At 40.0% G+C, this 14142-nt stretch overlaps 1 protein-coding gene across 29 annotated transcripts in view; it reads right to left on the bottom strand.

Annotated features, from left to right (window-relative positions):
• Positions 1 to 739: 739 nt before the first annotated feature.
• The window catches only part of LOC117459610 (ankyrin-3-like), a 131909-nt gene continuing 118506 nt past the window's right edge, over positions 740 to 14142 (bottom strand). For 23 of the 29 annotated variants that reach the window (XM_071205743.1, XM_071205744.1, XM_071205747.1 and 20 more), the window contains 9 exons: positions 13347 to 13421; positions 12956 to 13087; positions 12463 to 12606; positions 8862 to 10218; positions 7431 to 7593; positions 6393 to 6476; positions 6154 to 6267; positions 5019 to 5110; positions 740 to 2768 (listed from right to left, as the gene is read on the bottom strand). In XM_071205743.1, coding sequence (XP_071061844.1) covers positions 5039 to 5110; positions 6154 to 6267; positions 6393 to 6476; positions 7431 to 7593; positions 8862 to 10218; positions 12463 to 12606; positions 12956 to 13087; positions 13347 to 13421 — 2141 coding nt within the window. In that variant the 3' untranslated portion in view covers positions 740 to 2768; positions 5019 to 5038. Of the gene's footprint in view, positions 2769 to 5018; positions 5111 to 6153; positions 6268 to 6392; positions 6477 to 7430; positions 7594 to 8861; positions 10219 to 12451; positions 12607 to 12955; positions 13088 to 13346; positions 13422 to 14142 lie in introns of those variants that run through there. The other 6 variants (XM_071205759.1, XM_071205760.1, XM_071205756.1 and 3 more) reach the window with 5 other exon arrangements.

The raw sequence follows: 14142 nt of genomic DNA, 5'->3' as shown, positions 1-14142 counted from the left end.
TAAAAGTCCTGCATTCAAAATGTTACTCAAGTAAAAGTACAAAAGTATAAGCATAAAAATATACTTTGATGTATACCAAAAGGGAAAGTACTTATTATGCATTTTCCCTCCATTCCATATTGATGCAATAATGTGTTTATCAAAGCTGGTGCAGCTAATTTGAATAACTCTGTATGCTGCTGGGTAGCTTGTGAATTTACCCCCAAGTATAACTAAAGTCCTTTTTTTTTACATGTGAATTTTGGTGGAGTAGAAGTACGTAGCATAACATTTAAATACTCAAGTAAAGTACAAGTATCTCAAAATTGAACTTAAGTATAATACTGGAGTAAATGTTTTTAGTTACTTCCCAACTCTGGTTATAATTGGTTTATTGTCGCATGCTTGACTTAACCTAATAGTTAAGTCATTGGTCCTGCAGTATAGTCTTGCACACTTTCTAGCCTTTCTTCTAGCACTTTTATTATTACATCTGTTTTATGTCTTATATATATTTATATTGCATTGTTGGAAGAGCAATTGCATCCCTTATTCCTCCTGTCCACACGTCAAAGTGTCCTTGGGCTATATAAATGCATTCCATAAGTTACATTATTCAACATAAATGAGCAATATCCTCACAGGGAACGTTTGTTTCCTGATCGCACAAGGCAGTAGAGACAAACAACCCTGGATATTTATGCTCAAGTCACATGACTGTGGTTGAATGAAAAAGTACTCAAGACAAGAACAGAAACAATTGTATTGCGAAATCAATGCATTTTTATTTTTTTTTGAATTTTTTAGGTTCATTTTTGTAAAGACGTCTGAAACATTTGTGGTGGCATCATTGCGGCTATAGTCTCTAAAAGACCTTGAATAACCAAAGTGCTAGAATAGTTACATTGCAATGGCTTCACTCTGTTAGTAAGAATTGTACATCAAAAAATCTGCTCAGGTGAAAACACATATCAAACAAAATTGACAGTTCAGCCATATCAAAGGATCCTCTACCCCCTGATTGACATAGTATAAGGGGATGTGGGACAGCGCCTTAACTGACTTCCTTTACAACCCCCGCCCCTCCCCAAAAAAAGTTACATAGTTTCCTTGTCCACAGCATAGATATCGGCATACTGAGCCATCGCACCAGTAGAACACCACACTTGAACTACATGGGCATCTAATGAAAACCAATACAAAGGTAATTTCTTATGTAAAGTAAAATAAAATCTGATGAGCTAGTGAAAACATTTCTATTCGACACTGCATATACAGACTCTCAAGCCTAAAAAGATCACACAGTTTCAGAGTTTAACACAATTTATTTAATGCTTAAATAACTGTTTTTGACCATCCAGTGTTTTTGTCATACAATATGCTATTAAGAGCTACAATCAAATAATGTCTTTATGTGACCTTAATGTGAGTAGGTTTTAAATAAGGAAATACTTCAACAAAAGAAATCCAAAAATGAAATGCCCCAGTTTTCCTTTAATACCACAGCAGTCATAAGAAAACCAAATTGACACACTGCTAAAATGATTACAAACAGTCTAACAGTGTACAGAGACTCCTACACCTTATAGCCATTACGCACAATACAGTTATAATTTTACAGCGAGCCAGCCTACCAGCATTTACATTCAGATTATTTCGTTCTCGTAGCAGAAGCTGCCCTCCGTTTCACATAGACAGACAAGACATCACACCCTCAATAAGCTATAGAACTTTTTTCATCCTCATCCCGACGTGATAAATGTTTAAATGGTATCCTTTTTCAATTTAAAATATAAAATTGGTGACATGTTAGGGCTATATGTGAACACAGATAAAGGGTTTTATTTGTAATTTGAATACAGTGTTTGCAACAAAAACAATTGTACTTAAAATAATGTGAACAGCATGCATGAAAATATGAGTACTCTGAAAGGCTTTTTGTTGGATTAGATCCATTCCCACTTTGGGAATTACTGAAATTCGATTTTCTGGAAATGTCCTCAGTTAAAATCAAACCAGTTTTTTTTCATGTACAAACATTATACCTGCTCTAATAAGTAATTATACAAGAACCTGTGAAGTTACACTCAAATCTTTAAAAGTGGAACTGTTTCAATAAAGTTTGAAAGCACTTGAAAAGGTTACTCTCCTCCGTGTGTCCTCAACCTTACCGTTTTTTAAAGAATTTTACACATTGTAATTTTATATACAGAAAAAAGCTCTTGTGTTAGTTTAAGTTTTAAAAAGGAAGAAAAAAAATCCCCAAACAATTTACATCCTGACAACAATGGGTTCAAGAAAAAACTATAAGGCGAGTGTTGAAGTTGGATCAGAATTGTCCCATTGGATTTTTTTTGTGTGTTATTGTGTCTACTTCATTCTTTCCACCCACCGTGTGGACTGAGCTCTTGTGCCATCTTTGGTCACAGTGTCACCTGTGTGGTTGTCAGTAATGGGAGTCTTTTATCGTTTTCACAACAAACGATACTCCTCTAAAAAAGCTCTCACAACAACAGTGGACCAATGGCACATATTGTTTCACACAAAACAGGAAGCAGAATCATTGTCCACGGGTCCACCACAGCTAAGAGTGAGAACCTCCGGTGCTTTCGTTGACAGGTAGTGAGTTTGTCATGCTAATGCGTAAGTCAGAAGGGTCGACTCCTCTCGCGTGAAAACCGTTTGTTTGAAGCAGAAAGTTGCAGACTGGACCCTGAAGTCCTCACACCGGAGCCTCGAGCCCTCGGAAAACGTATTTCCAGGAAACACCTAACTTAGTTCCTGCACACCTGGAAGACACAAAAAAGTACATTACATATTGAAGCATAATTAAAGATATAAATGTATAGATTACAATCCAATTGTTTTTACAGGAATAAAACTGAATGCCATATATGTTATGTCTTCACTTGTTTTAACAGTCTGACTTAGAGACATTTATCCATTTCTTGTATATGTATCTCTTCTTTATGGTTTGCACAATTAAAAAAAATATACCAATATACAAACATAACAGATAACAAACAGTGCAGGAAGAGGCAAACAAAGAATTGGGAATATTTAAAGCCCCTTCTTAAGTAAAGTCATTAGTTTTATTTAAAACACAAGACCAATTGCTTGAATTCAATACAAATCGCAAACTTAGATTCAATAATGTCTACAAATGTAAATTATTTTTAAGGGAAATGTTATCTTTATATAGATATTACATTAATTTCAACAGTTGTAATCATTCTCTCACAAAATCATTTTTTTCTACTTTTGAAAATCACAGTCACGATCTCCTAGTCCATTGTATGACAACATGTCAACATGTTAACAAGACCTGATGGTCCGTGGGTTGTTATGGTGACCTCCGTTACCATAGAAACTATTTTTCCAGGCCTCCCAGTAGGGCCACATAATTTGTAAGTCAGTATTGTACAGATGGAGTGATTCACTGCAAACACAACACAAGGCTGAACAGCAGTGGGGATTAACAGTCTGGCCAGTGGGATAATAAATTCTTTCTGGATGCTACTGTGCCACTGTGAGTGGGGGATTTAGTGGACAACAACAAGCATGGAGGGTATCAGGGGGGCTTTATATTGTTGAGGTGTGTGCCGCTTGTCAGCCCTGTTCCCTATTCACACACAATCAGACATGTTGCTTAGTGATAACCAGCTCAGACGTCAGCCAGCACCGAGTCTGTGTGTCAGAGAGACAGAGCAGGTATCAGGGGAAGGGGACATTAATGGAAGGGTTGGACATTTTGGTTTTCTCTCATGTACTGTAAGTGAATTAGGCATAGTGCTGGTGCCAGGAGGAGATTAGCTTAGCATACAAATAGGGAAGCAGCAAGCTAGAATCTGTCTAAAGTTAAAAAAGAAGTATCAGCACATCTTCAGTTCACATTTAACACATTGTATCTGGTTTAATAAACACACATGTGAACGCCTGATCAATGCACTTTTTAGCCTCTTCACCAAAAAACACTAAAGTCTTCCTACGAGTTCCTTTGCCTTCCCTACTCTTAGAGCTAGACTAATTATCTCAAATGGAAAATCCAACAACCCTCTTCTCAAATTAAAACCATATGTGACATCAGAAATTGATTTTGAGGGATGGATTTGAGGGAAGCGAGATAAGTTTATGTTGGTTTGGAAAACATTTATATCCCACTTCCTCTCTCAGAGAAGCTAGGAGTCACAACATCAGCCTATTCACTTTTAAAGATTGTTGACAGACCCCGTCCTCTTTAGTAGTTTATACAGTATATATAAAATTCTCTCTTCATTTAATCAATTGATTTATTCCTGTTAATATTATTGATTTAACTACTTATTTTTTTGTTATATTTTTGCCATTATTTGTTTGTTAATCTGTTTTTTATTTTCCAGAATAATTCTTATAATGAATTAATTCATCTGTGGTAGATTTGTGTTTCATATGTGTGACGTTATGTCTCAGTACTATTTGTTATATAAAAGTTACAACAAAAAAACAACTAACAAGAGAAAGCTTACTACTGTGTAATCTTTCTGACAACATTTGGTCCAGTTTAGCCAATCACTTCTGAGCTGCATATTCACTGGTTGCCTGGCAACCTCACTGTGACGTAATGCCTCCGCGAAGTGATGCACGGCTGTTGTTTATCAAGAAATGGTTAGAACACATCACTCCCCCTAAAACCACACAATGTTGTTGTGGCATTACTTTTTGTGTACAAGACACAGCTTGTTTATTAGTGGTGCTTGTAGGCGTATTATTTAACTTTGGAGAGATTCATCGAAAAATGCAAATGAGCGTATTTGCCAAAATGTTGAGAGTACAGAGTGAGCAGAGATAGAGTACAACAAAAGAGCCAGGATATGAGTATAAGAAAGCAGAGTGGGTTAAAGAAGAGAAGTATAACTCCGGGAAACTTAAAGAATTTGGATAGAGCAGTGGACTATGAATATGTGTAATCACATGGAAAAGGATGCATCATAAACACAGACACACAGGACAATAATGGAGAGGAACATGCTGCACACGGATACATATGTAGACTTCTGTACCTGGTAGAGCACAAGCCTCTCTATGAGTGGAGCTTTTTGTCCCCCGATCTTCTGTCATCTTTTCGTCTGCTGTTCCGCGACCCTTCTCCTTGCTATAAAACACAAACAGAAATAAAGTTTAGACGCTGTATTCTTATCTTTTGAGAGGAGGAAAACCACCCAACACACAAACCTGAAACTGAGACAAAGAAGAAAGAAAAAACTTCAGAGTTATGTAGGAAGAGAAATCTGAAACTAGGAAATGTTATTAGAAGTTCGATTGTTAGGATTATTATTAAGGCCCAAACCACACATCAACCAGACACCTGGAGGAGAAGTTATATTATTATGGAAAGAAACAAAAGAAGCAGATTATGTTTTCACAGCAGAGTCACAGCACTCATTAGTCTTACTGTGAGAGTTATAGGTTAAACCCTTTAGAGGACTCTTAAAACCACAGTGAGCATCCCTTTTGGTGGGCAAACCCAACGGTCACCACACAGTGTCAAAACACAACATGTGCTTCAAATGGCTGCGTCTCTTTTGAATTTGTTCCCATAAAAGGTCAGTTATCCCGAACCGGTTAGTGAAAATGTTAATACAACTTTCACCTGCACTGCTGGAGGAGAAACATGATCAAATCTCACAGGTTCTCTTTTTGACTTAATTGTTTGACTTAAAGCTGCACTGGAACATCAGTGGGATGTAATATTGAGATTTCACCATGCTAATAATAAAGTGGTTTCAATAAACAGTTCTGTCTTGGAGACATAATTATTTCTCAACATCTTTAACTCTGTTTGTTCATATTGTTTCGTAATCATTTTTAAAGTTAGGAAATGTATTTTAATCACATTCATGGCAATATCAAAGATATCTGCTTGTTCCATAACTTCAGTGAGGTTTTATGCAGCTCTCACTGAGTGCAGAATCTGCGGAATAATTTTTTTGTGAGGCAATTAATAGTATTTATTCACATATTTACAATCATTTATTTGATTGTAACCCCATTCTGTGATTTTAACAAAGTCTTTGCCAGTGCAGCTTTAAGCCTAACCTTTACATTAGCTGTAAACCTCCAATTATAGATGCAGGCATGCGGTCTAGATTACACTTCAAACCCAGGAACACAGTGTAAGGGTGTCTTCATGCCAACCTCGGACCCCTCTTCCTGCAGAGTGGGACTGTGCAGGAGGTCTTGGAGCCACCTGTCATCCCCTTGGTTTTCTGGGGTGGGGGATGTCACACGTCGGATAACCTTCCTGATGACCTGCCAGAGGAAAAAGGACGTTCGGCAGAAGAAGAAAATATCTGATGGTGTCCTCTTTCATAAAAATAACTTTTCCTGTAATGATTCAGAGCTGAATGGGAAGTGGAAAATAAGTTTTGCATTACTTTTCTACTGATGAGGTTACCATCTTGGTCCATATAGTGTTCCTCGGTCACAGACTCGCCTGGGACATTCTTTGCTGCTTCTCCCTGCAAGTGATTGTGGTTAGCACATGAATACAGGCTCAAAACAGCTGACTTCTGTCATAAAACTTCACCATCACCACACCCAAACCACACCTCATAAAGAACCTATATCAAAGAGAGGATTAGCAATATGAAGCTTTACCAACCAGGCAAAAATAACACCTCAATAGGTTGAATAGTCATGTTCAAATATGACAACATGTATCAACACACAAAGAGAGTGTAGCTATCACTTCACCCAGTAATACCACTGCAATGCACACCAGACTGACCGGTCTAAACCAAACCAAACCAAGCCTAGATTCTGCTCCAGGCTTTCGGGGTACCTTTAAAATGAGGCGGCGCCTGAAGATTCTGGTGGTTACAGTCTGTTCTTCCTCTGAACCGGAGTCTACACTAACCTGCTGCCGAGGAAGGTTTTATAAGGTCAGTACACAAACACATGGAGGGAGTCAGGAGGAGAAAGAAGCTCTGGGTAAAGAGAAGGATTAGTTCATTGAGACATTTTGTTGATGTCCTATATGTACTTCAACATCACGGCTGGCTGTATCAAAAAAAGGAACCTGGAATAAAACACTGATGGGTAAAATAGGTCGAATAAGGTGAATAGGGTGAAAAAAACAACAACACATAACCGAGAACCTTCGCTAAGTTCATTACTTACATAAAGACAATTGTTTTTCTGAAATGTAAAAAAGCAAATAAGCCATTATCTGATTAAATAACATGCTCATTTGCATACATTTCCAGAACTCCAGAAAGCCCAACACTGGATAAAGCCAGGTTCAAACATTTTCTTTGTTGACATACTATAGTCAAAAGTATAAGAGCATAAGAAATACAAAAAATGTGCCTGTAAAAAAAATGTGAATTAGATCACAAAAAAAGAGGATTTTCCACACTTTTATGACATGTATTTTCTTTGAGATGTTTTATAATTGTTGCTTATAACATTACCTGGACTTTTTTCTCCGACACTAGTGCTCCCTCTTCTTTTCGGCCATTCGATGAATCCGAGGAGCGGTCCTGAAGTGAGTGCCTTGAGTTGTTGCCGTTCCGTCGGGACTTCCCTGATTCGCCTCTAGACGAGGAAGTGATGGACTCACTGGAGATTTCTTGGCTGTTGGGTAAAAAAAGACAACATTGTAATGTAATAATAATATAACTTTAAGAACTAAAATACATCGTATGAAAAGATTTGTGAAAAAAAATGGAAGGAAACGGTACATTCAAATTTTAGGTTGGCAAAAAGTTTGGGAACACTTTAACTGATGCCCATGTTTATAATGCATAATAAACTTACTTAAAGTGGACCTATTATGCTATATTGGAAACATATATTGTAGGGCCATACCTATACAAAACATGTCTGTGAAGTGTTTTGCTTAAAATACCAAACAGTTCATTGTAGCCATCCCTCATACTGCTCAAACCCCTCTTTTGCAGCCCTGTTAGAGAAACGCAGATTTTGGGTCCTTAGCTTGAAAAAAAAAAAAAGAGGAGGCGGAGCTAATGCCTGATCAGAATTCTACGGAGATAAAGTTAAATTCTGCTGTGATAAAACGCCATCCTGTTCTAAACCACATCAAAGATTATTTCTGAAACAGTATGGAGCTCAAATGCTTTTTCTCTAGCGGGATTATCACAAGGTGAGTTCTTTTTTTATTTCCTGCTTTTTAAACACATGTGCTCTACATGTTAGCTCTGACGCGAGGCTTGCTAACGTAAACAAAGACGAGATTACGTCCAAAACACGTCAGGCATTATTTCTGATAGCAATTTTCTGTGGGTCGGCAGCAAATCTGTATCCGCTCGTTGTACACCCGTTTTTAAAAGATTTGGGTACGGAGGAAAAGAGAGAGGGTTTTATTTTCTGACGCTGCGTGAGTTCTCCAACGCACCGGGGACACATATTTATGTATAAAAGACATCACAAAGTGCGTTTTGCATGATAGGTCCCCTTTAATTATAGTTATGAGTACTCACACATGTTTATACAATATAATACAGCATTTATGTGACTTATAAAGGTCAAGTATCATGCCACATTTAGTTTTTTACAAGGATTATATTGTGATTATGATTTACTCTAAGTTGTCATCACAAGCTGGTTATAACAAACTATTAGTGGGAATTGTTTTCCTTTAGGTTAACCAAAATGACGACAATTTATTTTAAAATGCCCTATAATATGTTATGATTATTTGTATAAATAAATATGAATATTTATGAGTATAAATACTTATAATTTAGAATATACCGCGCTATTAGCCAATCAGAACACATTATAAATATGTTTGTAAGTCATTTGTACATGAATATCATAAAAAGTGCTACCAAATGTTTTTGTTATTCTAGGAGGGAGCCTATAGTGTTATATTACGTTACCTTTCCCGCCTGTCGAGCAGGTCGGAGCTGACACTGCGGCCGGGCGTCGGAGGTTCCACATTAACGCTGGATGAATCACTGTGCCAACCTGAAAGTGAACACACTTCTTTTTCTGCCTGTTCAACCTGATCAAGAGCCTCCTGAGCTTCAGTCATCTCTGCGTCCTCCTTCTTGTCCTCTGAGCCTTCTTCTTTCTCCACCTCCTCAAACAGAGATCCTTCTGGGATTTCTTTGTCTCTGTCTCCCTCCTCCTCTTCCTCATTGGATTCAGACTCACTGGGCTGACGTTCCCCGAGTGCCTCAACCCAGGCTTGAGGGGAGAGGAGAGCTACGGACTGACCCCCTTGGTCCCCTTTAAACCTCTGTTGTCCATCATCCACTCTGTCATCGTGGTAGACCCTTTCCTGACTGCCCCTTTCACATGTTTGTACCTCGGCTATTTCATCAATACCGTCTTTGACAGCCTCTGCCTCTGAGGTAGAACCTTTTTCCACTTCATGCCCAATTTCTATCACATTATGCTGCTCTTCTGACAGATCCTGCATATCTCTCACCTCTTCCACCTCACAGGCTGTCTCGTTATCCCCATCATTTATCATATCCTTCTCTTCTGCCAAGATGATATTCTCCTTTTCCAGCTCGCACCTATCTTTTGTTATCATCTCACATTTTCTTTCCACGTTTTTAATCAAGTCCTGCTCAACCCACATTTCCACAAATCCATTTCCATCCACTAGCTCTGCCACAACCTTCTCTAATTCCTCGATCACTTCCTTTTCACCTCCTTTCAAACATATATCCTCCTGGTCCCAATTGGGGGAACCCATCTGCACTCCTCCGTCTCCAATTTGTGCTCTGTCGTCCGATAAAGGTGTAATTGATGATACTGATGAGAATGAAGGGGAAGATGTGGAGTAGGCCATGTCAACGTCTAACTCACACATCGCAGGGAGGGATTGTGACTTGGGCCTGTGGATCAGCTCCATTTCATGACAAGACCTGTCCTCCTCCTCGCTCAGAAGCAGCTGGTCGTTCAGGGCGATGTGGGGCTTTCTGAACTTGTGAGGGATAGGATCAGGGAGGACAAAGACTGGGACGGATAAGGCGAGCTCACAGGGTCTGGGGGGGCTCCTAGGGGGGCTTTCTAGCTCTCCGCCTTTCTCTATCTCCGGGCTCCAGGGCAGGGAATGAGGCTGGGAGTCGGCCAGCAAAGGGGTGTCTGGGTCTGGGTAATGGTGTTGCTGGTGGTGGGCAAGGAGGGCAGGGTTGGGGGTGACGGGGAGTTCGGGCTCCAGGAAGTTGGGGTTGGAGTGCAGTGCGGCGGGGGACTGCAGCTCCGCTAGAATGCTCTGAAAATCTGTAGGTGACAGGATGACAAATGTAGAGACAGACACCCACCGAAGCATGCCACAAAGGAAAATAACACACAGAGAAACACACACACACACACACACACACACACACACACACACACACACACACACACACACACACACACACACACACACACACACACACACACACACACACACACACACACACACACACACACACACACACCGTATGACATGGAAGATGGTACAAAGACTGAAGTGTAAATGCACAAAGCTAATGCGGTAAAATGTAATAAATACATGCAATACTTTTTAAAGTGCATGTTTAAAAAAAAAAAATGCCGTTTTCAACACAAATACAAAATAAGATATGATGTGATAATAAATAATTGTTTGATTTTCAGTTAGTGTGAGGTAAGACATTGAAAGTGGGATACATAAGTGATGTAAGGCCATATTAATTGTATGGATTGTGATGAGTGTAAGATATTAATACTTTGTTCGGTTACATGCTCACATGAGACATTTGAGATGAGAGATGTGGGAAGGAAAAGGGGAGGAGATGAAACAGAAAAAGGTTAAAGCATACTAAATGAAGGCTTCCATTGTGGAAGGGTCGATAGGTGTTCGAGTCGGGAGGGTGGAGGGCGGAAAGGTACACTGACATGCAGGACAGGGAGACAGGGAGCGGAGGGGAGGGGAGGAAGGACTGGGGCAACGGGACCCAGAGGGAGGGATGGGAGGGAGAGTAGATAAGGAGAGAGGGGAGACAGGGCGAGAGGGGGAGGCCAGCGGAGTCACTGAAGACTCTTTAGTTGGAGACAGGGTGACAGAGGGTGAGGCAATGTCTGAGGGTGAGGAGGGGGTGGAAGAAACAGGTATGGTGAGGGGTTCAGAGAGGTTAGAGGGGGAGTCAACGTGGTTGGCAGCAGTATGAGAGAGCAGGTCGGAGGTAGATCCAGATAATGTTGAAGAGGAGGGGTTTTGCTCAGCTTGTGAAGGGATTGGAGCCGGAGTGGTGAGTGTGGGGGAGGGTGGGACCAAAGAAGAAGGAGGAACAGGTGAGGAAGGTAATGGTGAGGTGATGAGAGGGATAGGTGAGGGCGTGTTGGAAGAAAAAGGATCGGCGGGGGGACACTGAGGGATGAGGCAGGTGGGAGGCGGTGAGAGGAAGTTGAACTGGGGCGATTGAAATTGCGCTGGAGGTGCCAAGTCTTTGAGCGAAATGGAGGACTCATAACTCTTAGAGCGGCGCAGGGAAAAGATGCTGCTGGGAGGTGCTGCAGTCGGTGAAAGAGGAGTGGGTGGAGGGGTCAGCGTCGGAAAATAGGGGGTGGGTGGTTGCAGGATGAAGGCAGCTTGAGTGCTCCCAGGAGTTAGGGGGATAATAATGCAAACTATGGGAAAGGATGCAAAATAATAAAAAATTGAGGAGGAGTGGAAAAGAAGACATAAAAGATTGTTTAGTGTGAAACATGCGTGCACAAGAAGACAATGAATGAATTACATGACTCAGGATTTGCGGAGGAGGAGGCATGGATAAGGAGAGGGCAGCACATGACTCTTGATTTGTTAAGAGCTGCTATGTGCCGTTATCAGCAGTAGATACTGCTGCGGGGAGGTGATGGGAGGCAGGAGGAAGAGGAGGAGGAGGAGGAGAAGGCGGAGGAGGCAGCCTGATTTCACAAAGGAAGAGATTCTCTCATCTATCCAAGGAAGGCTCAGAGGAACTGGAGGAGAACTATGAGAACTAAACTAAACCAACAAAGAAAAGCAGACTCTACAGGGTTAAATCATTTCTACTCAGGTCAGACATTATTGCAAGAACATCTAAAGCAGTACGTAGAATTCAGCATGCACTAAGAATTGGATTTGAATAGTGGATATTACTCATTTGTCACAACTGGATACACTATTTTGATTTGTATAGGAATGTTTACCCTGATTTAAATGAAAATGGTAATTAATTCAACAGAAGTCAATTCAAGTTAATGCAAGTGTCTACAAGCATGGCTATATATAGATGCAATTTATAAGAAGAAGAATATAATCATTTCTATGGCATGTCTGTAAAGAATATGAATCAGGAATGCATTTGGGGAACTACAGTATAGGAGCCAGTTGTTCAAACAAAATCCAAATCGGACTGTAAATCAGCCTCTCTAGAGATTTGCACTAGGACTAAACATTTGTGATCCATGCATTGGCACACCAGATAAAGGTAGCAGGGAGAGGTAAGAGGTCAGCTAGACAGAGCTAAACTTTACCATCAGCCTGATCCCGGAAAACAGCGTTATCATCGGCAAAACATCTCGTGCCTGAAATGTTACCATAGTCAAATATTGGGCCCTCCAGTAAAGTCACAATATCCATCCGATTGACTTTGGTCAGCACTGAAGATAAGGCATCCGCTGTGGAAAAACACACATAGATGGTATTGAGTTACCTGAAATAAGCTGAAACAAAGTTTGTACATAGGATCAAATGAAAAAAATAACTATTTTCCAAAGAGTCAAATATGTGTGCATGTATGCATCTTCACGACATATTAGAGTTATGATAATACAAAAGAAGGACTCTGTGGAGGATAGACCGGAGAAAGACAAATAAGAAGGGCACTTTAAGATGAGCTACACAAACACTTGAGTGAGCTAGAATAAAAAGTTGGTCATTTGTGTGCCTTTTATCTAGAACAAAGAGTGAGAAAGAAATAAAAAGACAGTCAGAGAGTAAGATTTTCAAATGTAAAAATAGTCTTACTTGTGGCATTTTTTCCTTCCCGACTGACCCATTTCTTAAGAAGCATGAAGCTCTGTGCTGTCAGAGAGTTGGGGTTCTCTAGTCTGATGTGGTTGATCTCATCCACTGTGAAGTTCATCTCCCGAGCCAGCTCTGTGAGGGGACACAGAAAGAAACTCGTAAATATTCAACCTTTGATATTGACATTTTATTCATAGTGCAAATGCAGACAGCAGAAGGTAATGTACAATACATATATTTACATTTTTAGATGATTAAACAAAAACAGCATAGATGAGCGGTAATATGCTCTGTTAGCCTGAAGATGGCAGTAAATAACAGGGTTTGAGATTGATAGGACCAAAGACAGGAAGTCAGGGGGAGAAAAGATGCAATGCAGGAGGTTTCTTACCCGTCCAACTGAGTCCCAGGTGATCTGCAACGATAGCCATGCGCAGGTCTGTTCGCTCACAAGGACTCTGGGGACCTGGGAAGATGGAGGACAATGACTCATCAATACCCTCACATTCCTCTCCCCCTATACACTAATGTAAGAGAGAAATAAACATGTATACTTTTCCTTTTCTGGCCACTTGTTCATCAGAATTAAAAATATTAATCAAGGTTGTGTTTTAGATGTATACTATAATGGTTAGTATATAAGTGTGATATGGGTTACATTTTCCCCAGGATGGCAAGAAAAGGATATTTTACATCAGAGACATTATGGACAACTTAAATATGTTCATAGAGTAAGTGGTGCTCTGTGACTGTTTGTGGTATGTATCCTCTAGGCAGGCAGTAACTGTCATGAGAACCACACAACACAAAGCATAACATGAATCTCAACAACAGACTTGTTTTTCTACAAATCTAGGATGAAAAAGTCTATGTTAGAATCTAAAATGTCAACATGCAAAGACGCTTTTGTGTGTTCTTTGCCAACACTAGTTGAAATGACAATTCAGTAAGAACAAACTACAACAATAACTTGGTAGCCACCCCGCACAGACAGATAGACAGACAGACCAGGGAGTTGTTAAAAAGGGACTGGTTGTGCCAGTGGACCAGTCACTACTACTGGCATGCTCATCTACTATATCAAGGTTTAAAAAGGGTTGACAAGGGGGAACAGAGAGAAGAGAATCTTGCAACAAGGACAATACAGTACACAGTACATCAATGACAAAAAATAAATTTAAATGACA

Source organism: Pseudochaenichthys georgianus, chromosome 15 (genome assembly GCF_902827115.2).
Source record: "Pseudochaenichthys georgianus chromosome 15, fPseGeo1.2, whole genome shotgun sequence".
NCBI lineage: Eukaryota > Metazoa > Chordata > Actinopteri > Perciformes > Channichthyidae > Pseudochaenichthys > Pseudochaenichthys georgianus.
Note: the sequence above shows the minus strand (reverse complement) of the source record. Positions and strands in the feature narration are given on the sequence as shown.